Source organism: Pocillopora verrucosa, chromosome 9 (assembly GCF_036669915.1).
Source record: "Pocillopora verrucosa isolate sample1 chromosome 9, ASM3666991v2, whole genome shotgun sequence".
Classification (NCBI taxonomy): domain Eukaryota; kingdom Metazoa; phylum Cnidaria; class Anthozoa; order Scleractinia; family Pocilloporidae; genus Pocillopora; species Pocillopora verrucosa.
This window is the reverse complement of record NC_089320.1, coordinates 22194599-22219844: the sequence shown is the minus strand read 5'-3', so window position 1 is coordinate 22219844 and position 25246 is coordinate 22194599. Positions and strand designations below refer to the sequence as shown.

The 25246-nt window shown below is 36.9% G+C and overlaps 4 protein-coding genes across 7 annotated transcripts; 1 reads left to right on the top strand and 3 right to left on the bottom strand.

The window, feature by feature from the left end:
- Positions 1–27: 27 nt before the first annotated feature.
- LOC131783844 (profilin-4-like) lies at positions 28–3211 on the top strand. 2 transcript variants are annotated; one of them, XM_059100622.2, is made up of 4 exons: positions 28–338; positions 905–1039; positions 1910–2015; positions 2162–3211. In XM_059100622.2, exons 1-4 carry the CDS (start codon positions 222–224, stop codon positions 2185–2187), a joined length of 384 nt encoding a protein of 127 aa, XP_058956605.1. In that variant the 5' UTR covers positions 28–221; the 3' UTR covers positions 2188–3211. The 2 variants fall into 2 exon arrangements, with proteins under 2 accessions (XP_058956605.1, XP_058956604.1); XM_059100621.2 differs by having other exon boundaries at positions 43–338; positions 2159–3211.
- A 6483-nt stretch (positions 3212–9694) lies between these two features.
- LOC131783834 (chloride intracellular channel protein 1-like) lies at positions 9695–12130 on the bottom strand. The gene is made up of 2 exons (XM_059100609.2): positions 11979–12130; positions 9695–11896 (listed from the first exon to the last, which is right to left on the bottom strand). Exons 1-2 carry the CDS (start codon positions 12012–12014, stop codon positions 11213–11215), a joined length of 720 nt encoding a protein of 239 aa, XP_058956592.1. The 5' UTR covers positions 12015–12130; the 3' UTR covers positions 9695–11212.
- A 1239-nt stretch (positions 12131–13369) lies between these two features.
- Positions 13370–16356, bottom strand: LOC131783812 (chloride intracellular channel protein 2-like). 3 transcript variants are annotated; one of them, XR_010718751.1, is made up of 3 exons: positions 16190–16356; positions 15228–15416; positions 14781–14869 (listed from the first exon to the last, which is right to left on the bottom strand). XR_010718751.1 is itself a non-coding variant. In XM_059100583.2 (2 exons), exons 1-2 carry the CDS (start codon positions 16235–16237, stop codon positions 14198–14200), a joined length of 720 nt encoding a protein of 239 aa, XP_058956566.1. In that variant the 5' UTR covers positions 16238–16356; the 3' UTR covers positions 13370–14197. The 3 variants fall into 3 exon arrangements, 1 of the variants encoding a protein (XP_058956566.1); XR_010718752.1 differs by having other exon boundaries at positions 15228–15406; positions 16190–16246; XM_059100583.2 differs by lacking the exon at positions 15228–15416 and having other exon boundaries at positions 13370–14869.
- Positions 16357–17771: 1415 nt separating this feature from the next.
- Positions 17772–24817, bottom strand: LOC131783809 (probable inactive peptidyl-prolyl cis-trans isomerase-like 6). The gene is made up of 9 exons (XM_059100580.2): positions 24007–24817; positions 23816–23911; positions 21477–21601; positions 21214–21277; positions 21066–21128; positions 20412–20568; positions 19598–19654; positions 18887–19022; positions 17772–18582 (listed from the first exon to the last, which is right to left on the bottom strand). The coding sequence occupies exons 1-9, from the start codon at positions 24082–24084 to the stop codon at positions 18447–18449; spliced, it is 912 nt and encodes a 303-aa protein (XP_058956563.2). The 5' UTR covers positions 24085–24817; the 3' UTR covers positions 17772–18446.
- Between the last annotated feature and the right edge of the window lie 429 nt (positions 24818–25246).

The window sequence follows — 25246 nt, the reverse complement described above, 5'->3', positions numbered from 1 at the left end:
CCACATCTATTCAGTTTCATTTCTTTATTTTCCTTTGGAAAGAATGTTTAGAATCAGCAGCAGGTTATCTCTACCCTACCCCTGTTAGTATTATTTATGGAAATCGTCGACCAGTTGGTAGTCAGTGTCCAACTTCGCCTTTTCCTCGTAAAGATGTGAGAAGAACCAAGCTTTTCTAGTCATTTTAGTCACCATGTTGTAGAACTGACTTCATTTCCAGAATGAATCAGCTTCAAAGCCTTCTTCATGATTCTTTGATAGCAACGGGTCACGTTGAACATTGTGCTATAATTCGACGAAAGGACACTTCTCTCCGAGCCAGCACTGTCGGCTTTTCGGTAAGAATAGCGTACTTTTTGCAAAGATTGTAGACTAAGAGAAAGACAAATTACTTTTAAATGTGTTATTATAACTGTTTTTAGATGCGATGTAAGGCTGTAATAGCCCTATATTAGTGGAAAACGATGTTTAAGAATTGCCGCCATATTCTGTTTGCAAGAAAGTCAAACTCTTTGGCGTTTGTTGTGTGCAAGTGTAAGGCTCTTTCTTGCAAACACTGAAATTCCTTTATCAAAACGCGGAATTGGCATATTATTTTTCTTCATTATCATTGTCAGACACCTTTCTGCCCTCAGAAGGAGGAAAATTGAAAAGAAATTGGCAGTCGATTTGACGGGGGCGAATTTCTCTATAGGGGGAAGTAAGAATTCTGTCAATTTCCCCCAACAGTTTGGCACTGCCTTTTTATTATCCGTTGTGAGGATTTCAGGTCAGCGACTTAGATGGAAGTTGAACCTGAGTCATTTGATTTGGAGTTTGGCTAATGCTATACATATGTTTCTTACACTTTTGCTGTTTTGATTCTAAATATTTGTGTGTATGGTGTAAATATTTTGATTTTCAGCCATCTTTGGACAATATACATGCATTGGTTCATTCCTTTACAAACAGTGCTCACGCCAGAAAGGAGGGCCTTAAATTCCAGGACACAATTTATGAATGTGTCAGGGCTGATAGATTCTCTGTTTATGCAAAACACGTGAGTTCATTTCTAAAAATAAAATAAATAAAAACAAATGGCTACTGGGTACTAATGGGACACAATTTATGAATGTGTTAGGGCTGATAGATTCTCTGTTTATGCAAGAAATGTAAGTTCATATCTAAAAATAAAATAATGAAAAACAAATGGCTACTGGGTACTAACATGCCTAAAGCTTCAAGTTATATGCAAATCCTCTAGCTGTACATGTAGAGTAGCAACCATTTCTAGTTGCAAAATAGATCTCAGGTTCATAAATACCAATCTTTTTTATTATTATTATTATTATTATTATTATTATTAGAACCCCACGTAAGCTTCGATATGTCAGTATATTCCCACTTGACTTGTGAAGGCAGCAGTTTTAGAAACATGCTTATAAATTTAAATTTCCTTCAGACATAGTTTGATGCTACACTGGTTTGCAGATTTAATGAATGTAACCGAAGAAGTTACAATTCATGAATTGTAACTTCTTTGGTTACATTCATTAAATCTGCAAACCAGTGTAGCATCAAACTATGTCTGATTGTCCACCTGGTTGCCGTGTGAACTTTAATATATTAAATTTCCTTGTTACATAATTCTCAACAGGCACCTGCCAAACTTGTTTTTGAAGTTTGTTCCAAATGCCAAGCTTGTCCCAAAGTTATTCATGTTGAATTATGGCTTTGTATACCTATAACTATGAATATGGAAGTAAAGCTGGCAAGTCTGGAAGAGTAGTCACTTGATAACATCACCATACATGCCATATTTTGTACCTTATTTATGACAAGTACTACTTAATTTATTTGAATCATTTGCTTTTAATAAAAGTTATTTAGAACAAAGATTGCATGAGTAAAAGCTTTTTTTCTTTGAAAGGAAAACAATGGAATAATCTTGGTGCGTACAGCTACTTTGCTGTTGGTGGGCACATATACACCAGAAATGAGTCCAAGTATTTGTGTTGAGGCAGTTGAAAAACTAGGTTAGTTTTACTACCTGTTTGCATGAAAAATGACAATTTAATTTTGTTTGGAGTACTTTGAAGAAATAGAGTCCCATACTTGCCTCTGGTTATCAAGATTGCCACTATACTAATGTTTTTTTTGTCTCTTTTTTACTCTGCAGCAGACTATTTCAGGGAAAAAGGGAAGTGATCAGTGCAACACAAATCACTATCCCATATGTTAAAAGACAGAGTGTTCCAGGATTTTTTAGAGTTGAAATTTATCGATTGATCCAGCACACATTTCTTGTAGGAACAAATATGTGATTCACATTTGAAACAATTTGTTAGAGCCATGGGAAAGGAAAACAATCTACAACCAATATTGACAGAAAGATAAAGTGTATTCAGCACAACCTATGCGAGAAAATATGTTAGTTTATTTATTTTAACTTGAAAACTTTTCAATTACCTTTTACAATTATAATAGAGTAATTTAATAGTGTAGCCTTCAACTTAAACAACATGTTTACACAATTCCTTGATGATGTACAGTGTGCTTTGTTGAAGAAAATCCTAGAAAACAGTGTTTATTATTATTCTTATCTCTAAGTTGTATTAATTCCTGGTTAGTTATTTCTTAAGGGATCCCTCTTAGGAAACACCATTAATTTTACCATGGTGCAATTTTGAAACTTGAAATCTTCTGACAAATTTGGTTTTTCTTCACAAAAAAACAAAATTTTGGCCAACACTTTGAACAAAAAAAAACTCCATCTAAAAGTTTTAATAAAGGAAATAATATGAACCATACTTATGTAATTTAAGGGGAAAAGAAAAACAAAAATTGTCAAGAATATATGACAATGAAACTATTTAAATTATAAGAAGATCTTAGGCATCATGAAATCTAAAGCCACTTGATGGGCACAGAGATGGACAGAAATAATTTTTGACTGAAACGAAGTGTGGAAAAAAGGCTTTAGTGATTTTGAGGTAACATCTACTTCTCCCATCTGTTTCACAAGAGACTACAAAACAATTTGGAAGGAGAATGTAGTCAATCAGAAGTCACTAAGGCTTTTTTTCATCTACTCTTTAATGTAACTTCAAGTAGACCTGCTTTCCCAGAGTAATCCATCATGTAAGTCAATACAAACCAAAAGAAACAGAATAATTCACTTCTACCATTAGCTAGCCATAAAATGCTCTCCCACATTTCCTCCTCCATAAAATTTCCTCAAAAAATACAAAATGGCAAACCAGCCAATAAAATATCATAGTTCACTGTCAGCATGAGCAGAGCCTTCCATAGCTCATCAGCTTGACTCACAAACTGTGATAGCTCTTATTCCTACCCTGCCACCACTTGCACACTAAAATAAAAATCACAGTCAAAAAAGTGCCCAAAATTATTCCTCCAACAAATGAGGCACCATCAAACTTTCTACTGCTTTCCTTTGTGCCAGGCTCAGTAGTGACAGGAGCTGATGTTGTTGTTGGGGTTGGTTTAGTTGAAGTGGAACTTGGGATGGGCGTTGTCGTTGTGGATGGTAGTATCTTTGTAGTTGTACTAGGTGTGGAAGTAGTACTTGAATTGCTTATAGATTCTGCTGTGGTAGTTTGACCTGATATAGCTGAGAAGAAAAAAGTTTGCATTGATCATTATTTTCATTTAGAAATAAAAATATGTCTAGTACAGACTGCCTTTCAAGTTACAGCTAGCCACTAAATTTTCTCGTGACTCAGTGATATTCAAGAGATCAAAATAATTTGAATTCAATTGCTTCATTCCTTACAGGGTCACAGGAATTATCTCTTGAAAAAAAAAAGAAAAGGAAATTTCACATATTCATCTTACACAAACAAGTCCAATTTGTAAGTCGTAATCATTATTATGCCACCTATCAGAGTGAATATGTGTAGGTATATCACATCTTGCTTTTTACAAGTTATGTTAACAGGTGTGGAAATCTGTTCCACCAATAAGAAAGAAAAATACATTTTTTTAACCTTTGGAAAGGGCAATACCACACAAAATTCACTTCCAACTGAAATAAATTTGTCAAATTTTTTTTGAAAGACAGCAGTAGATTAAACTTCACAAACACATGTTAGTGTAGGCAACTTGTGACAACCATTAAAAATTATGGTTAAATGAACATCATAGAAAAAATTGCAAAAGCCAGAATTAAACAAATTTAACAAGAACTGGATAGAGTTAAGACATATTGTGGAAAATCCCTTAAGAAGTTAGGCAAACTAAATTCTGATAACCTTTGAGTTGACAAAAATTAAATATAGGAGGTCTGTGTTTGGATTTTTCTGTAGTACAGTGCTCAATAGGTAGAAGTAGAGTGCGATATATATTGAGATAGGAAAAAAATAAAGAGACTGTACTTTCCTCCCAACAAGCCTGTTTCATGACTGCTCACTCATGTGGGGATTTTATTGCCCAGAATGTTTGTAGCCATCATTTATATACTTTACAAATTTGTGGCGTGGTAGTAAATTTGAATGCATTGTTCAATTGTTATGCAGTAATGCTTTGTTTCTGTGGCAGCATGAGGACACAAGTTCATTATGTTTATTGAGTGATGATAATTCAGGTAGGCAGATGATAAGTAATTTTTCTTTGAGGCAGAGGTTGCATCTTTTGCTTATGCTGTTGTAGGGTGATCTTGATGAAAGGATGCGCCATGAAATTAAGTGGTTATTGTTATTTTCTTTAAGGGTCCAGATATGTTTGCTAGGATTGGTAGAGTTTCTGTGTTTTGCATGTCAGAATGATGCGATTTGGTTTCTGTATCTAGTCTTGAAGTTGTTTTCTGTAAGTCCAATGTATGTTTTAGTGGTGCTGTTGTCCTTATGTGTGACAGTGGCTTGCTAGATTAGTGATGATTGGAGGCAGTCTCTGTTAACCCTAATGAAATTAAGTGGTTATTGTTATTTTCTTTAAGGGTCCAGATATGTTTGCTAGGATTGGTAGAGTTTCTGTGTTTTGCATGTCAGAATGATGCGATTTGGTTTCTGTATCTAGTCTTGAAGTTGTTTTCTGTAAGTCCAATGTATGTTTTGGTGGTGCTGTTGTCCTTATGTGTGACAGTGGCTTGCTAGATTAGTGATGATTGGAGACAGTTTCTGTTAAGTGGGCATGGGTTCTTCTGTCCGTGGTTGCAAGTTTTGCTGTCTTTTATGTTGGTGTTATATGTGGTGTTGTCAATGTGTTTGGATGAATTTAAAATACATTTGTTGTGGTTGTTGATAGTCTGTTTACTATTATTCATGCAGCTGTAACTGATCTTGATCGTATTACAATTAAAGATTTTTCTAAGTTTGTGGTCTTTAGGGGAGTGCTTGTCTACTAGGGCAAGGAATCTGTGTCTGATATTGGTGCTGATGCTTTTGCTGAATGGGGGGTTGTACCAGAGTATGTTGTTCCATTGTCTGTTTTTCCATTTGTTAGTTGTAGGTGGTGTGTAATGTAGAGTGCACTGGGATCAAATGTTTTGCTGTGGTTTCCACCATGTCAGCAGCAATGATAAAAGAATGAACTTTTACAAACTAGAACTGTTAACATACAACAATCTACTGGAACAGATTGTCGACAACCACAACAAACGCATTTTAAATTCAACCAAACACATCAATGACACTGCATATAACACCAACACAAAAGACAGCAAAACTTGCAACTGCTAACAGAAGAACATTCACTAATCTACCAAGCCACCATCACATGACAGCAGCACCACTGAAACATAGCACAGAAACTCTACCAATCCCAGCAAACATATCTGGACCCTTAAAGAAAATAACATTGACCACTTTATTTCATGGTGCATCCTTTCATCAAGATCACCCTTCAACAGCGCTAGCAAAAGATGCAACCTCTGACTCAAAGAAAAATTACCTATCATCATTCAATAAACGTAATGAACTTGTAGGTAATTTAGTGTTAACAACTGAGTTGAAAACGTAAATTGGCCAGTGTAGAGAGTAAAAAAGCTGACCTTTTGAGCGTTAGCCCTCTGCCAATTGCTCTGATGAGGGGCTAATGCTTGAAACGTCAGCTTTTGTACTCTTTACAGTGGCCAGATAAGATTTTCAACTTGGTTGTTAACACTAAATTACCTGCTATACTCCCACTGATGTAGCACCATATTTTCTTTAGAAACTTAACCCCTTTAGAAATGAAGTTGTGTCCTCATGCCGCCACAGAAACAACGCCCAACTGCACAACTGAATGATACATTTAAATTTACTACCACACCTATTATGCAAATTTGTTAAGTGTAGAAACGATGGTTATGAATATTCTTGACAATAAAATCCCCTGATGAGTGAGCAACCATGAAACAGGTTTGTAGAGATGAAAGTATAGTCTCTTTGTCTTTTCCCTATCTCAATATATATATACAATCAATATATATATATACAATCAATATATATATATATACAATCAATATATATATATATATACAATCAATATATATATATATATATATATATATATATATATATATTTATAAATCCTTGAGAAACAAATTATAATAATTGATAAAAATTCAACTCAAAAAATTTGTATTATGCCTAAGATTTGTTCATATTTTTATTGGTCACGTTGGATCACTTTCCGGGTGTGAAACGAGATTAGTTCACCAATGACGTGGTAATGACACTTGCAAATATTTTTGGAATTATTCATAAACTACTGTGTTTGCTGACGCTTAGTGCTGATTAAAAATATTGAAAACTCACCTACTTCCTTTCGCATTTCAATAGATCTGTTAAGGATTTTGTTCACGCTCAGATTATCATTTTTATTCGTTTAAACATCACTTTGAAGAAAAAATGGTCCCCAGTAACAAGTGTAGATTCCAAGAAGTTATTGGAATAACATGAAACTTCCAACATAGATACAGATGCATATACTCTGTTTCAAGAAAGCTACACTGAAATATACTTTATACTTAACAGATATTAGGCCTACTTTGAGTGTACAAATAAATTTTCCTTATCTTTCCGATCACTGCGGCTGTATGGAGTATATCGCTTTATGTCGACAGCCGCTTGTTGAAGCGAGCATAAAATTCGTACAATAGTTACAGGTCGTGCTGTCGATTATTGATCCGACTAATCTATGTTAATGGTTTATAACAAACTAATTTAAATGGTGATGATTTGAAAGAGATAGTCCGAATATTTTAATCCAGATTTCCTGATAATCAAATTTAGTTCACCGACACAGTAGACGTTGTCTGTAGCAGTGATCAAGAGGACACGTCGATTTGACAAAATACGTACATACCTGTTAAATGTATTAAATAAACTGCAATCGCCAGATATCCCAAAACATGCATCCTCGTTAGCCGTAAAACACTGCTCAAGGCCATCTTAAGGAAAGAGAAAAAAATCAGGACACACCAGACTGTCGCAACTAACAAACGCTAGCTCTCCCTTCCCTTAATGCTATCGGAATAGTATTAAATTTCCATTTGAAGCAGAGGTTGAGGGTGGGGGGAGGGGAGGGGAATGACGAAAACAAAAGATCTGACGCTAATGCCAAAAATGTCCTCAAATATTGTCGTTTCGTAGTTTTATTGTCACTTGAACTTATTTAATTATGTCCAGTATTTAATTTCTCACACTAAAGAAATATCGTGTATTTTAAGGCTGAAAAAGGTATTCATTTTTATTGAAAATTAAACATCCCCTGCCCAGTCAGGAGTGAATCAGTGTTGCCACGTATGCCGAAAGGTATTGAAACCGCTGGTCGTGGAACACTTCCGTGAAAGACATCGACTCTCAGACTGAAATATACACAGTAAGTCAAAAGGAGTGGGAATGTTGGTTTTTCTTAGATCGAAAGGCTAGTTTTCGTAGCAGACCTGTATGACTTATCTAAGTCGAGATTTGACCAGATTTCGAGATTTGGATTTATGTCCCAGGATTGCTGAGTTGTTTAGTTGAGGATTTGAATGTTTTATGAAATTGATGAGATCTTACCCACCTTCTGACTGGTCAAAAACCAATCTTGTTTTTGTACTAGTAAACTTGTGGCTATTTTAATGCATTAGGCTGTCCTTTGCATTGGTTTACTGCGGTGATAGCCCACCTAGGTTGCTGGAGAATCACATACTTTTCTCTCCTTCTCCAAAACTTCTCCTTAAATCTTAGTTAGATCTATAGTACAGCCTTGTTTCACCAAAAAATTAAAATAAAAACAACCGGTTTTATATAATTATAAAACAGATGTGCACTACACAAGATAAAAAAAAAATGCAATTACCCTGATAATACCAGATATGCTAATGATGAAAACTGGAAAATTGGTGGCCTACTGTCCTGTAACTTTTTATTAGTAAGTAGTTAGTAATTTTATTAGTAATTATTCCTTTCAGTAAAACCCAAGAAGAAACTGGCACTCAATCCACCTTCAGTGAACAGTGAAAAATTATTTCCCAGACAATTAGTTGTTTATCCCATCTTCTTGGCATTAGAAAGGTTAAAAGTAGTGGAGCAGAAGTGGGCAGTTGTTTGTGACCTAAGGCATTAAAGGGCTCTCTGGGAACAGAGCTGTGAAGCCAGATTGTGCTTGTCTTGGGTCTGGCCATATTTGTAAGAAGGGTTAAATATGTCATTTTTAGGTTTAGAGAAACAAACAAAACAAAGAAAAAGAAAGAGGTAAATATCCATCCATCTTGGTCAGGGAAGCTTGGTCATTAGAGGGTTAATGAACATAGCCTGCTCCGTGCAATACTTTTCTTTCAGCTAATTAATACTTTTAAGTTTGAGCTTTTTTCTTTCAGTTACAACTACTTTTAAATTTGACCTTTGCATTTTTTGAGGGAACAAAATTAAGTATGCTTTCTCAAAAGTCAGGAGATACCTAAAAACAGCACATTATCTCTCTCTCTAGTATCCAGTCAGAATTGACACAGGATTTGCTTCATTTTGCCCACTTGGAAATACAATTCAGCATTAAGTCATTTAATATGAGAAGCTGTTTTAAACTATCAAAGATATTAACCTACAGTTAAACAATATTTGTACAGAGGCATGTATCTATATTCGGCTCTTGGTATCTGGTACATCCTGTTATCTAAAATTCTAGGCCATGTTTGCACAGGATGGGCTCGCATCTCAAAATTATTTTTATGGGCTTGTTCTCCCAAGGATGCATTCCTATAACTGGGACCTGTTTCTTGAAACTCCTGGTAATTACCAGTTGTGAAAAGCGGACTGTTGATCTTGTTTACATTCAATATCAAGATATCAAAGACAGACTTCCTGTCAAGTGATAAGTCACCTGACGATGAGATAACCATTTTTAGGCTGCTTTTGAAATTTCTTAGCAAGTACTCTCATGTGCAACTATTTAACTCAGATTTGGTTGATAATAGACAGTTTAAGAAGCCATTTAAGGACAGAGCCTTGCTTTCATGTTGAGGGTCAGGTTGATGCAATTGCCTCCCAAATACTTCTTCCCTAATGACAAATAAATTGTAAAAAGTACCTCATTTTAAGGGTAGGCATTACTATGTAAGATTATGGCAGTAAACTTTTTCTGCGAGTTAGGTTGTGCATATTGCCATTTTTGGGAACTCTGTTATTCAAGTATAACTTCATAAAAACACAAAATATTCTTACTACTGGTATCTTAACTTCATTCTTGATCAATAGTGCACATGTATTTGGCAAAAATATTTACACAATCAGTGAAAGATTTAATTTTATTGCATTATAAACCATTCTTGGTCTGCAGTTTTTGGGCAAGAGTTATAAAATATTCTCTAAATTTCATTTGAAATCAATTATCTCAGTCTTCTGGTCTATTTTATCTAATGTCTTCTAGAATCAAAAATTTTTGAGTTTACAAGGTAAATATATAATATGATTTAGAACATCACAAAGCAGTTTACTTTCACAGGAAAATTAAATTCTCTCCATCATGCACTCACCCTGGGTTTTGAAGATAATGGTTCTTTTGTTTCTGTGCTTATGTAAACAGTGCTAAATGGTGCACAGAATAAGAGCATGACAAGGGACACAAATACAAGTTTAAACAAACCCAGGGTAACATTCCAATATGTTAGGTCATGCAACTGTGGCAACCAGATTGTAATAATACTAGCTGTCTCTCACTGGGAGCCAACAGACAGCAAACAAACTGCCCTCATTAAATCCCCAAAAAATTTATTGAAGTTTAGCTGACCCATCTTTGTTGTAACTTACGCTCAAGATAGCTTAGAACTATTAATAGCAGCACAAGCCCTAACAAAAATGAAAACAATTGTTGGTGAGCCGCCACATCGGTATTCTTCTGTCACAATTGTTACCCATGCAGCAGGATTTGATTACAGGGAAATCACAAAGAAAATCTGACAGCGAAGACATAATATCGCAAACAATATTTAGCAAGGCATTGCTCGCCTGCCGTGACATGAAAACATCCAACCATATGAGCCAGATCATATTGATAAATCGAAAAAAACAATGATAACAATGGAGCCATGACGCCTCACCCGAAGAATCCCGTTCATGCCTAATCCTTCCGAGGGAGTGATAGTAAAAATTTTGGCGTCGAAGCAATAATTTAGAAACAAGAATCACAGGTAAATTAGTAAAATAAACAGTAAACTTGCCTCAATATGCGAGGTATTTCGAATATGACACACTACAGTACACGTTCAACCTCATTCTAGAAGGATTTTGCCTTAGCAACGAAGAAAAAAACACAGGCTCGCGTGTCCATCCCTGTTCATTGACGATCGCAATTCGCCCGAGACGAAAGGGCTTAAAAATTACGGCGGGAGAGGCTCGCCGGAACACCGCAGTACAAACAACAAATATGTGTCTTGTACAAACGCACGAATGAAAGAAAGCTACATTTTTATAGGAATTGAAAACTTAACGATTTGAATATTACGATAGAAAAAAATAAAATAAATGTAATCATTCCCCAGAGCAAAAATCTAGAATAGACTGCAAGAGGAAAATTCGGGACTCTAAATCTGCATTCGCTTAGAATTCAAATCACTAATACGTTGATGTAAATATCAAACTCGTAATAAAACACGTGTACACACACTGTTCTTTTGTATGCCGTTTACAAAGCTACTGGCTCACAAAAACCGGAAAAAATCCACACAAATTATGGTTAATACAGACCTAATTCCCAGTTCTTTTAAGACTACATTTATTACCGCTGTCTCTGCAAAAATCGATGATCATCAAGGCTTCTTTCGCCTCTGTAGAGGATTGGGAACCTTCATCCATCGAGACCAGGCATCTACTATCACTTCATCTGATGGCGAGGTTCTTGTGAACGCTTCGACATTGATATCTGGAGTTTCTCCTTCTTTGCCACTAGCTGCATCCAAGTACTTATGAATGCCTTCGAAATCTTCGGGAATATCAAAATCTTTGAAGACTTTGGCCACCACTTTGATGTGCAACAATTTGGGAAGCAAGATACAGTCGGGAAGACATAAATTTTCGCCACCGAGAAATCTCTGGGGCTTTTTCGAACGAAGAAAGGTATCGAGCGCTGCAAGTTCCTCTATAAGATTCGCTTTAAGCCTTTCATCTGTGTTTGGGTCTGTGTTCTTCGCCAGCTGATTGAACTTGTGGTAAACTCCACTACCAGCACCTTTAAACACAAGATGGTTTACTTCGTCGTTCGCGCTTCGCAATGGATGATCGGGAGAGATTTTTTCGATCAAGGCCTCGATTTCCGCGGGATCCTCCACAGGGTCGTTTTCAAATAGCTTCAAAGCTGGTAATTTTTTCATGTTTCTACTCTTAATCGCATCCACGAGGCGGATGTTGACCCGCACATCTTTCAAGACAAACATCATCATGAACCTCTGAGCAAAAACGTCCGCTCCGAACTCTGAATCATTGATGGTCGAGGCCTGTTGGACGACAAACGAAATGATCAGTGAACAAGCCATCACCAAAAAACTCAAAATATACACTTCAGAAGATGTGCAGTACCTTCACATACAGCGTTATTTCCCCCTGATCAGCCATTTCGGAAACAAACAGCAAAATAGAGCGTACAGAAGTCTCGCAACCAACACAACTGCTCAACTCCACCGATGAGGATAGTAACTATTTGATTTCATGGCGCACCCATTCGCGTACCCAGGCCTACCTCGCCGTCCTGTATTTATTTTCAGGGAGGAGTACGTGGGGATTCTAATTTATGAGGCAGACTTGAAGAGTGATAGTTTAGCCATAATGACGTCATAATATACGTCATATGTAGTAAGCATGGCAGAGAGATTTATCTCTGTATTTCTATTTTTTTTTACTTAAAGGGGCTCGTCGAATCGTAATTTTAACAGCTCCACATCCCCAATGAAAAAAAATCCATTTACGAAAAATGAGGTTAGAGTCCAAACTCCGTAGAAAATGTGTATTAAACTTGTTGAATGAACCACAATATTTGTCTCAAATAAAGAACCCTTAAGCTTCTTAAAATTTCAAACAAAGGAGTAACAGATTCACGCAAATGAAAGCTCAAAAACAACTAACTAACGAAAAACAAAATAAAAGTACGCGAAAAATGTCCACGTCAGTTTCCCAATGTCAAGGTTAGAATTCTTTGACGTATCGGCTAATTTGTGAAATCACGCGCGCCGCGTGTGAATATAAAAAGAATACGAAGGGGGGAGAGGAAGAGAAAAATTGTCAATTGAAAGAAATTTTCTACGCCCAAGAAAAAAATTCCAAAACAATAACGATTCTCACAACGAAACTTTTTAAAGCCGATGACCCATACGAAAATGAACTTTGAAACGTTATCACAGAAGAAAATCGGAAGAAGTTTTCTGGAACCTTGACCATTTAACACTACGACACCATATATTTTTTTTAACTTTCGCTCCCAGAGCCACTCGTTTCCAGATGTTATACGAGGAATCTACGAACGAAAACCCTGAGGCTCTTTCTGATTCCGATATGGCCCCTGGAGGTCTGGTAAATCTTACCATTTTGGTATTTTAAACGAACAGCGAAGAAAAGTCTTAATTCTCCATGTTTCCGAAGGAACTAAAGTTTAAGTCATTTAAAGTTCTGAATCATTCACTTCATTGATAAGTTGTTTCTGGCCTAGTCACAACTGAAACAAACAACAACATCTATAGTGAACAAGCCAAAAGTGAAGTAATTCTTACAGGTAAAAGAGCATTGAAATAATACCAGTAATGAAGTTGCCTATGCAGTTGTGGCCATGTCATCAGAACGGATAACAAAACGACCACAACGCACCAGGGAAGGCACTAATGTTGAGTGAGCTGGTAGTGAGCTAACGACATTAAATCCCCTCTTAAATGCGTTGGTTTTAGTGATCGATAATTAAGAAAGAAAAGCAGACAACCGGCCTTATGCACAGCAGAACAAGCTATATTTGGAAACGACTTATTTTAAGACCTGTGTTACGAAAATGCAAATCCACATTTTACGTTCAGTGTAGTTATCAAGACCAAAAATATTTTTACGTGTAAATCAAGCAAATTTTAGCAGCAGCACTGTGTACCTAGACAACTGAAGAGGTATTTACAGTCATTCTTCGATCTTCTCCTTCAGGTCTCTCGATCGACGAAGCAATTTAGGAGTGGCGTAGATGATAGACACGTCCATATATTTGAAGCTCACACTTATTATCCTATTTAGCGGTTAAGATTGTGTAATTACCAGAGCGACTGTTACGCAAGGCTAATGGTGCATAAACAACGGGCGATTATACAAACACTTTGAAATTTCAATAAAGGGACCAATTGTTTTGAACTGCCAAAGCTCGATGTCGATTTTTCTATAAAAGAAGTAATAGAGCAATTAAGGAATATTTTTAAGCTTATCAGTGAAGCCAATTATGATTTTCCTTCGATAGAATAACCGTTATCGCGGTAGTCTTTGTGTTTCAGCGCAGAGCCGTGTGTTAAGATAATTAATCAAAGTGAATCTACAGAGGATCACTATTATAGCTCCACGATACTTTATGACTTTGTTCGTAGGAATCTCTTCGCGTAAGATATAGAGAGGAAGCTTGGAAACGAGGGAGCATGCCATGAAGATAAGTAAGTCCAATTTATTGTACTGGTATCAAGTCTATCAAGCCTCATAGAAGACGCGACTCGGTTGTTCTTCTTGAGGCATTATCTTAAAATGTTCGTTCCGCACTTAACTTGTGTTATCTAGCCGCTAACACTCTAAAGTTTTCTTTCGTAGCCCTCTAACAAAGGCACAGTTGCAAATTTCCTGGACCAATGCTCTTTGATTAGCTCATCTGACGGGCACGTGTCCCGGAACACCACTTGTTTCTCGCCAGCATGAATATAGTCCCAGACTCCTTCGAACTTCCCTGGTATCTCCAGGCCCTTCAATTCTTTAGCAGCCACGCGAACGAGGAGGAGCTTGGGTAACAAGCTACAGTCGGAGAATCTCAAAGAATCACTTTCCATAAAAGAACTATCACTGCCCAGCAGAAAGGAATTCAACTCCTCCAATTTCTTCAGCAGGGCTGTTTGAAGACCGGGATCTTTTGCGGGGTCATTATTTTTGATGAGGGCGCAAAATTTTTGGAAGATATTGCTACCAGCGACAATAGCCTCTCTGTTGTTACTTCTGATAGGCGGGTTCGGGAACCTTTCCTCCAGATACTTGGCGATGAGTAGAGGATCATCAAGAACCAAGGCCTCGTCTGGATTAAGCTGATGAACAAGAACAGGGACTTTCCCAGTAGAATTGATTTCAAGAAACTCTTTGGACTTCTTTTGGATGTTGAAGGGCATGATTAATGGCTCGATGTTCTTCAGCTTGCAGATCATTCGAACCTGGTGGGTCAGCGGACAAGCCGCAACGGAAGATTCGTCCGCAGCAGCCTGGAAATGAATAGGTATCTGAGGTGAAATCTTTGCTGCGCTACAAAATGGAATGCATTGATGCATGAGGTGCACAGCGCTCCTTGAAGTGAGCAGATGTTTGGACACATTTGCCTTTCAAAGAATGTCTGACTGCGAAAAGGAAAGAAGTGAGAACCTTGTGATGATTACCCCACCGCCCATTTTAAAAAAAAAGTGATTATTCTCTTAAACCCTCCCATGATTTGAAAATATAAGATTGTGGCCAGTGACGAGTATTCCGTTAGCTTTGCAAAAATACACTACCCCGATGACTTACAGTTGCGGCTTATACAAATAATTATCATTGTCCTGAAAATTTCTATCATTGATTTATCACCTTTTCGTTTCGCTGTTAGGGATCTGCCCACATGGCTGTATGTTTGAAGCAGATATCCATGCCAATCTTCAATGGCGGCGAGTTCTGGGATATTTTTAATCTAAGAGTTGTTATGGCTCCTTCAATAGTCTCGATGAGAATTTCTACACCGAGTTAGTTCATGATCACCCAAGCTTTATCTAGAAAAGACTGGCGATATTAACGTGAAGTGTTTATAGCGATTGTTATTTTGTGTTTAATTAATACCGTATTTAGCGTGGGCATGATGTTTTATTTCCAGAGATTGCTTATATTGACGTCATCTTGGACTATACGTGCACAGAAACAATATAGCGCACTCAGATGGATAAATTTCCCACGAGGTTCATGGCTGATCGCATCAGTTGTCAAAATGCACCAATTTAAAGAGGCAATTTTTCAATCTGATTGAAAAACTTTTTGCCGAAATTGGTTTTATCGATAGGATTTTTTGCAATCAACCATGCATGTATCCCTATTACTTTGATACCATTTTGCTGAAGTGATTCTATCTTACATGGGGCATTTTTGACAGTAATTAATGAAAAGATTGCGTTAATTTCGATCCATTGTGTCACTTGAAAGGACTCAGGGTTTTATGCAGCGAGACAAACTCGAAACGGATTTTTACTGGTAATCGACACGTTTGAAATGCACGATCAATGTTTGTTTCCATTTGATTCGAGCATGTTTTGTTGTACATGTGACAAATTTATTACTAGAAAGTACAAAGCTACTTCATAAGTTCTGAAATAACTTAATTGCTATCTACTCTTTCGGACCTACTTCTGGCTCGTCGAAAACTAATAGTTAAAGGTTTGAGAGGTATTTAAAACAAATAGTTGCATTCGTGTGCTCATTACGTGATAAGTATTCAGTTCTATATTTGTTTAACTAGCTTACATATTTCTTGTAATTTAATTGATCATCGAAAGTTCACTCACCCTTACGAGAAGATAAAACCCTGGTGTTGTTTCTGATCCGTTATACATGTCGATGTGTTGATCCTGAGTTAAAATAAGTTGATTGAATTGGTTTGAACGCAGATTCCTTGATATACTCCAGCTGTGATGAAAGACGCATTCAATGGTAAAGAAATAAGTTCAGAGAGAGTTTATTCATTAGCGAGGCAAAATGAAGGTAATCGCCCGTAAAATTTATGCCTTTGTTAGAACTTTCACGAAAGACCAGGACCCAATTAAAATAGCTGATTGGAGTTACAGCAACAAACAGCAACGCAAACAGTTCAAGGAGAAGTCTCATTTCAAAATAAGTTGATCTACTAAGTCTAACGCCTGCTATTCACCCTTCTAAGCGGTCGAAGCGGTACGTGCCAAACCGAGAAACCTCGTGTCATTTCACGACGGAACCACTATCGTAACATTTAACGTATGTACTTTTTAACAAGATGAACGGTTATCTTAACCAATAATCATGGATCACTACTTCCTAAATATAGAAATACTGCACTTTAATTTGAAAATAAGTTTATCATAAGTTTAGAGGTACGTGAGAACGAGTTTTCCTGACGCGCAATTAACCCGGCAACATTCAGTTTGAAAAGAAATTGACTCAAGCGCTATTCCTATCGAGAAAAAGACCTTTCTAGCAGATTACTGATTATCTTCTCAACTGAAACAGACACTTTGTTAACACCAGCGTTACCATGGTTATCGAAGACTAGGCTACAGAGCGTAAGAATTCAGCATCCTTAAATTTTGCTGCATGGGATGGGAGGGAAAGTTTAAATCTCACCATAACAAAGGAAGATATTCAGTTTCGTTTAAATCTTTCATGGACGCCATATTTACAACTTGCGAGGGCTATTTTCTAGTGGAACTATTCTAAATCAAACAATTCTGTGCTTGAGGATCACCTACACTAAGGAAAACTTAACCAGCATAGACGTAGGTCAGTCCAGTCTTCGATGCCTCTCGAAGTGATGCCATCTTACCTGTAAAATTCGCAATTTTCAACTTTCAGGATAAGGGCGCGGGCTCTCATCGCCTCAAAGCGGATGGTTCGGCGAGTCTAAAGAGTCACTGAGCGGGCGGGAGACAAGATAATCTCGAACCCCTTGAGGTTCTTTGAAAGGTGTCAAATCGAGATTCACTGGTTCAATGTCTTTCATGACCGGCGACAATTTGCTTGGTGTGTTTCTCCAACACAGAGAGTTTTAATTTCCCTCACTCCTGCTCCGCCCGTGAGTTTCCCAATAGCCTTTCCCTGACGTGACACGCCCTGATTCCACGTTGTGAACCTGTGCCAAGTCCTTCAGCCCGCAGGGATGCGAGCGAAAATTTCGAATACGCATTCAATAAAATGGCGGCCATGTTGGTGCATCAACTCAGTGCTGTGGGATTTGCACTTTTTCCTCATGTAAATTCTCTCTTTTTTTTTCCAAAAGGTTTGCGCATAGCTGGTAACCAATTAGATGAAAAACGATCCATAGGTATAATTACCTTGAAACATAGTTGCTTTACCTCTCCTCCCACTTTTATAGATACTCGCTGACACGTATTTCTGTCCAAGAGTGATCTTTATTCGTAATCTTTCAAAACATAATTCTGCATCAGTTAAAATCTTATAGTTGGGTTACTATAATACAATACAAGTAAGAAAGACATCTTTCATTCCTCTCTGCAATTGAAACCTCTTGAAATGACCGTGAAAAAGTACAGGAAGATGAATTATAATAAAAGTTACAGTTTCGTAAAAAAATTACATTTCCCTTTTTTCATACTCGCTTTTTGCAAACTATATGTACGCGCGGTTCCCTTTAAATAACTCACAATTTCACTTCAAAAATGTATATCAAGTACACAAATAATTAGAATCGATTGTTGTGGCATGATGTGTAATAACCTGTTGACTACGTTGTTTTCAGTCGACTTCTCATTGAGTAATTTTGCCAAGAGTAATCCCTATAAACACGCAACAGAAAAATAGGAAAAGATTCTGTGCAAGTCACTAACATTCCAAATTGCACATTAAGGTTTCCATAAGGTGCTAGGCTCGAATTTCATGAAAATTAAATATCACGTGTTCCTTTGCTTTCAAAATAATAACTCTGTTGGAAATTTTGTTGCACTAACAACCTCTGAACTAATGTAGCTATATAATCTGTGCAGCTGCCTTTTTCTAGCAGCTGTAAGTGATTCAGAGTGAATTAAGGATTGCTTTGATTTCAAAGTAATTTATCTATCTAGAGGTGTCCCAAAGGCGTTCCACATCGAATATTCCACAATCCACAATTACACAGGTAGACTTGGGCCGTTCGTTGAACGTCTCTTGTTTTTCCAGTTCGTCAAGAACTCTTGTACCCTCAATTACTTGTCTACGAATAAGAGCGGCGGCCCAAAGTTAGTTTTACCTAACTAACTTAAACTGTTCATTTTCATTTGACTTCTATCATTAGACATCCAAAGTACAGAGTAAATGCAGACTCATAGAGTTCAATTTATAGGATATCTAATACATAAAGCGCCCTCTCATTCGTTGATAGGTGTGGTTAGATAAGAGTCTGGTAACGCGGTTGCAAGGTCACGCTTTCATTTTTCTGATTTTTTTTTAGAAATATTTAACAAAAGCAAAAGGGCAGTGATTTTCCATGTTTTAATACATAGAGCTGTGATTCTTACCCGAAAGCAACATATTTCGTGTCCATCCAAGGAGCGGGCTGTAACGTGATAAAGAACTGAGATCCATTTGTATGCCGGCCCCTGTTGGCCATACCCACAATACCTCTCTTTCCATGCGGTATGGAAAAGTCCTCATCTAGAAACGACAACAAATAAAGGAAGGGTATCAAAAAACAGTATGTACAGACAAGAATGTCTATAAGGCAGGGGTTTCACGACAAGACTGTTACCAGCGGTCCACCGCCGCCTATAAGACTTCTTACTGCCTTCTTCACAGCAAGCGAGCAGGCTCATATGTGCGGATTTTGCGTGTCCTTTCACACGAGTGAGTTGGGAACCAGCGAGAGCCTCTCAAGGAGTGCCTCTTCACAAGAAATTGAATTTCGAATTTCCTGTGTGTATACACGAACGCAGCAGTCTAACTGGTCGATTGACATTGCATGACGAGACAAACCTTTGTTAAGTGTAAGCGTATAGCCTGCGTTACACACTCTCCTCCCCTTCTTCGTCTTAAAGAAATCAATAAAATGGCTATTATTCTCACTAAGTTGTTAATGGGATAATCCGTTTCGATCATCTTCATTCTTACCCATCTTCGATCCTATTTGGTATATTCCATATTCTTTTATGTTTCTCCACCCCTAAAAACTTTTAGTCTTAATATGTTGCGAAAAAGTTTCCTACGTCACTAACACGAACCCCTACAATTACCTTCAAAAAGAGGCCCATATATTGACTCTCCTCCGGTTCCTTTTCCTCCTTCTATATCTAGAACACAAAATAAATATTGTTATCTTTCCTCAACACTCCTACAGAAAATGATTTTCAATTAGGTGCACAAACAATCTGAATGCTTTCAGACGTAAATAGAACTTCTGGCCGTAGTTGAATTATGAAAGGCCAAGAGAACCTTCGGGGAGCTGCATTCTGGATCAAACGTTTTAAAACTTTCAGCCAGTGCTGAATGACTAATTGGTCTAACGCAATAATCTACAATGTGGTAGAACTTCAAACAGAATACCAAAGCCAGAAAGATTGGAGAAAGTTTCAAGAATTTGATGCAATAGGGTGCACGCAGGTGTGCCTGAGTTTTAAAATGCACAGAAAAGTTGAAAGCAATGGAAAATCAACTAAGGCACAAGCAATTTCTTGGAAAACTTTCTTCCTCAATAATCAGTTTAAGCTAGAGAAGTCTTACAACCAACATCTATGCAAGTTGACTGGTCATTTTCACAAACTAGACAAGAAACATTTGACTGAAAGATAAGTCTTCTCTTTATTTTGATGGCTTTTCCTAGGGCTGTCAATTCCTCAAAGTTCACAGTATTTGATCTTAAGTTACCACCTGATTCAGCCACTCACTCTCTAAAGCTTCTGCTTGACAGAAATTTCTATGCAAGCTTAGAGTTCACAGTTCATAAAAATAAACATAATTACATGGAATATTGCGATATACTAAAGAGCGTCTCATTCTAGTACCTACTATTACTATCATACAATGTAAAATGTGCTCTATTGCAATTACCTCCGCCTTGTATCCAGCCATTAGGAACTATTCTGTGTAATATTGAGTTCTTGTACCACAGCTTCAGAGGAGGATCATGCCGTACTGATTCAGTCTGACTTCCTACACACAACTCACGAAAATTGTCACATGTCCTAGGTAGTCTTTCAGAGAACAACTGTTGAAAAGGAACTGTACATTAGAATTAAGGGCTCATAATATAATATGTCTTTGTTCCGCTTGTCCCTGTATAAGCTGTGTCTGTACTTTATTCAACTTTCTCTCTCCCACAGGCACATCCTAATTAATAGCCCACTTTTTCCTTTTGATAGATATGAGCTTAAGGGCTGGGAGACATCTTCCAAATTCTCAAATTAAGAAATACAAGAGTACGTCTTACTCTGTTTCATTTGCTGATATCTTTATAGTTTAAATTTCAGAGCTATCCATATCTCAACCTTGAATGTAAACACTACAAACAAATATCTCCTTTCTCAGAACCAGTAACTAGTAGGACTTTTGTGAAACAAGCTCCAGGTTATAAAGAAACTAATCTTCTTCCTGTGAGCAGCAAGTATACCTCCTCGCTGAGCATGTATGTGAAACTCTCTTGGACAGGAAAAACTTCAGACAAACAAAAAAATAGAAATCTGGATGATATATCTATGCAGATACCTCAATCAACAGTCGTCCAATCTTTTGATGGCCCACTGCTATGTCCAAGTAAACAAACTGATGCTAAAAGAATACAGTCAAAGCAAAATTTCATGAGTAATTGAAGTTTTGAGTGATCAAAGCTTTAGATAAATATGCACAACGTTACCTTGGTGGCAAGTAGATGGTCCTTGTATGCTTCTTTAGCCATGGCATGCCATAAAGGAAGAGGCCTAGCAAAAAAAAACAAAATAAATATCACACTGAAAAAAATCTTTCTTGCAGTAATTTGGCTAAATGTAAAAGAACATACAGTTACCCTTAAAATTAAATGAAAAGCAATACATTTTTATGTTATCCCAGGTCTAGTTAAACCGAAGATTAATGACAGAATAAACACAAGGGATACCAACATATTTTCAAATAACAAACCTGAACTCTCTATATCCATGGGTATCCAAGGCCCATTTTATAAAATCGTCAGGTCCTCCAATCAACTCTTCATCGAAAAACACAATGACATTTTCTTGAAAGCCCCAAACTTCTTTTCTCATTTCCTAGCAAGAGAGACAGCAATTTCCATTTATCTTCCATTTGTAGAATTAATAATTTCTGATGCTAGAATGTAGATTGACTGGAGAGCATTACATCACAATGAAAAAATAAATAAATAAGTAGTTTTCAATTAAGCAATGAAAGAAACAGAGCAGATTCAGAAAAAGAGACCTACATTCAATTTGAGTGCCCCTGTATTGAGTAAAAGCAAGAAAAAAGGAAGCAAAAAGCACATGAGTTGTAAGAAGATATGGCTGGCTTTAGTTTTCTTTTTCTTTTTTAGTCAGTATATGAATTTTAGCTATGTTTAAGTATCATAAAGTAGGATATGGTTGTAAATTTGTAAATTTTTATATAATGTATGATTTTGTATGATTGTAAAGTGCCTTGAGCAGAGAATACAAGCGCTATATAAATAAAGTTCTTATTATTGTATTATTATTGTTTCAGAAAGCTTATAATTTTCCATTTAAATACTTTAGACAGATTTAGGGGCCTCCTCAAACAAGATGCTTTATTTCTGAGATCCTAACTTCCACCATTTTCTTCAGCCCAAATACTATGATCTTCATTTTCAAATCAAGAGCATGGAACCTGAAAATGTTCTCATAATTTTATAAACAATCAAAACAGGTCAGCAGGAATAAAACCTTTACATTGTTGATCTTAAGTTGGGATCAAATGGTCATAATGGTTGATTATAGTTTCAACTATCATTCATTATCATTGACTATCATGTTTCCATTCAAACGATTCATGAAAGTTGATGCTAGTTGACAAAATCATGCAAATATGGCAAGCCCTGAGGTCAGCAATTTTGGTAGCATTTGAGATTTTACTCAAGAAGTTGCAAGTTAAAGATACTCAAGCCTACCAGGAGATAGTAAGAGTGAACTAGGAGACATTCTGCCAAGTGTTGATGGCTACTTTAATCATTGAAAAAATTTGCTGAACAAAAACCTACCAATTCACATCAATCCACTCAATCAAACAGCTAAAACTATCATCAACTGTCATGTCAAATTTGAACTACATGATAGTTGACGATAGTTCATGTTCAAACGCACATTATAGTTGAAACTATCATCAACTAAAGCAACTGTTTGAACAGGGCTTTACACCCAAGCATCCCATATGAACAGTTAAAAGGGGATCCCTTTTGCTAACAGAACAGAAATGTCCAAATCAACAGTTTGAAAAATTTTTTCCTGCTAAAATACTGGTCTTGCATATAGAGTCCAAAAAAAATACTTAAAATATCAAACACCATAAAGAAGTAAATCAGTTACCATTTATGGAGAAAACAATCAATCCTGGGAAAACCTATTGAACTTTTTACATCTCTTATAAGATGAATCCTCCAATTGACAGGATTTATGATTTTTGGCTCTCTTTGTAACCTAAGCACAAACCTCATGATACATTATGTTTTCACCTAATTGGAACAAGTTCTTATTCAAAAATACACATATTTATCAAAACGAAAGGAAATGGTACAATTTAAATGGGAAAACTAAGCGATGGTATTTCCTATCATCTGAAACTTATGTTTAGGAATGAAATATGGAATTTAGCCTCTGCTTGTCTCAACTCTATCACGTGAATTTTGACCAGATGAAAACTTCTTTCAAATCAAACTCCGCTAACCAACCATAAAATCTTAGGTTATCGTTTTTAAAAAAATAATTGCTCTCTTTATTGTTTTTGTTCAAAGGAACTCATGAGTGACGAATGCCATGTGTTTGGAAAATGAATTGGAGAACCATTCATCAAAATCATTCGACCCAAAAATAAAAATATTAACCAAACACGCCGGTTTATGCTTACATTAAGTAAGCTTAATGAATTGTACTTGGTTGGAACACGTTAAGTCTTATCACAAATGCAACAAACAATGTACTCTTGTACCTAACATGGTTATTTGAGATGCATAAAAAAATCAACTAATATTGCAAGATTGGTTTCTTCCATAATACTTTCCAAACACTCAAGAGGTTTAAAATAAGGCACTAGCGTACCTGAAAGCTTCGAAATTTTGATTTATTTATAAACGACAGGTCACGCTGGAAATTTTTAGAAGGTTAGCGTACTTTTCAATTGACGCCAAACAACAAGCTTACATGAGAAATCAATTTTTTCTGAGTGATCTCGGTGTCTTCCCTAGATCTTCAGTTCATTAATTTAAATAGATTCATAATTGCTTCTTTCTATCCTACCTTCTTCTTATCTCGAATGAACGTATCCCAATCACACTCCAACAAACCCAGGACGTACGGCTCGGTGAAAACATCGGGTTCCCTCTGGCTAAGTTGCTGTTGTGATAAAATGAAAAAGTACATCAGACATGAGCATTATACTTTTATTATTGAAAACCTTCATAAAAATTCTCATTTAATCTCAATAATACCTCTGCAGCTCCTTTAATCATGTGAAATTCGGCATCTTTAAGGAGACCGACCACAGAAATCGTGTGTATGTCCGCCATTATCCTTGTTATTCCGAGATCCCCGGGCTGTTGTTGTCATAACAACAATGCTCTACGCATGCTCACGTTAGGTGGATCACGTTCGATCATGTGAAGCGTACGTGAAAAACAGGAACCACGTGGTACAAGGACAAAGTACAGCATAACGGACAAGTGTCCTCGGAACCGCAGTTATAATGACCTGCTCATCTAACGTCAGTTACGAATAATTTCATGACCAATTTTCCATCATTTCGTACTGATGTGATGCAGTTTTAGCAATTGAACAAATGCATAGCAGACGCTTGGTCAGAACATGAGTGAGACAAGCAATACAAACGATAGAGAAAAAAAACGTGATTTCTTAATCACGCGGATAAAACTATAATGGCCGTAAGCGATGTGAGAACCGCAGCAGTTCCCTTTCCTCATTCGTCATCAAACGTAGGCGTTTGTTTGTGCTAACCTCATTTCAGGATTAGTAAAAAGAGATATATATTGGAACATATGCTCATTCATCAATCGCAGGTCACTCGTTTTACACAATAACATGCTGTAAAATTAAGTAATCAATTAGTCACTAATCGCATATAAAACAGAATGAGGACACGCGGTCGCGTGTTCTCATTCAGCACAACTTTCACGACCGGAAATCCCCAAAACCGGCGCCCATTCAAACAAGTTTAAGCTGAACTTGGCCCGTCTGCACAAATATCGCTAATAAATAAATAAATACCGGATGTGACGTCAGGCACGCTTAACAACGCGCTTTAGCTATCACAGAACCCTGCAAATTATTTTAAAACTGTAACCACATTCTTATGCAACTCTTTGGCTACAAGAATGACTCCTGGGAAATTAAGAGATGTGACCAGCCTATCGAATCATTTGAAAAGCGCCATTACATCGCCGACCACCATTCATATGGAATCTTTCTTTCAGATAGTTGTGCAGCCTAGGCTGATGGCTGGGGGCCTTCAAAAGCCATTACTATCCAAAAATTTTGATGGGGAGGAACTTTTTTCAAAGATATCTTACAGCCCGCTATCTGTATGCTCGAACCGATTGTACATTTCAAAGCTAAGCTTACCACCAGTTGCTTGAATTGCCCCGTAATGACGTAGTCAAGACTAGTTTCTACGAAGGAATCCAAATACCTAAGTGTGTCCAAGTGCCCTTCAAC

Bases quoted from the DNA above. Each gene is read 5' to 3' on its own strand.
- LOC131783809 (XM_059100580.2), bottom strand. From the start codon at position 24,084: ATGGCGGACATACACACGATTTCTGTGGTCGGTCTCCTTAAAGATGCC. The intron at 21,278-21,476 runs GTTTGTTATTTG...TTTTTTTGCTAG, and splicing joins CATGGATATAGAGAGTTCAG to GCCTCTTCCTTTATGGCATG. The intron at 19,023-19,597 runs GTAATTGTAGGG...TGTCGTTTCTAG, and splicing joins ATATGGGCCTCTTTTTGAAG to ATGAGGACTTTTCCATACCG.
- LOC131783812 (XM_059100583.2), bottom strand. From the start codon at position 16,237: ATGTATAACGGATCAGAAACAACACCAGGGTTTTATCTTCTCGTAAGG. The intron at 14,870-16,189 runs GTGAGTGAACTT...ATTCATTTCCAG, and splicing joins GGTTTTATCTTCTCGTAAGG to GCTGCTGCGGACGAATCTTC.
- LOC131783834 (XM_059100609.2), bottom strand. From the start codon at position 12,014: ATGGCTGATCAGGGGGAAATAACGCTGTATGTGAAG. The intron at 11,897-11,978 runs GTACTGCACATC...GTCGTCCAACAG, and splicing joins AAATAACGCTGTATGTGAAG to GCCTCGACCATCAATGATTC.
- LOC131783844 (XM_059100621.2), top strand. From the start codon at position 222: ATGAATCAGCTTCAAAGCCTTCTTCATGATTCTTTGATAGCAACGGGT. The intron at 339-904 runs GTAAGAATAGCG...TTTGATTTTCAG, and splicing joins CCAGCACTGTCGGCTTTTCG to CCATCTTTGGACAATATACA. The intron at 1,040-1,909 runs GTGAGTTCATTT...TTTCTTTGAAAG, and splicing joins TCTCTGTTTATGCAAAACAC to GAAAACAATGGAATAATCTT.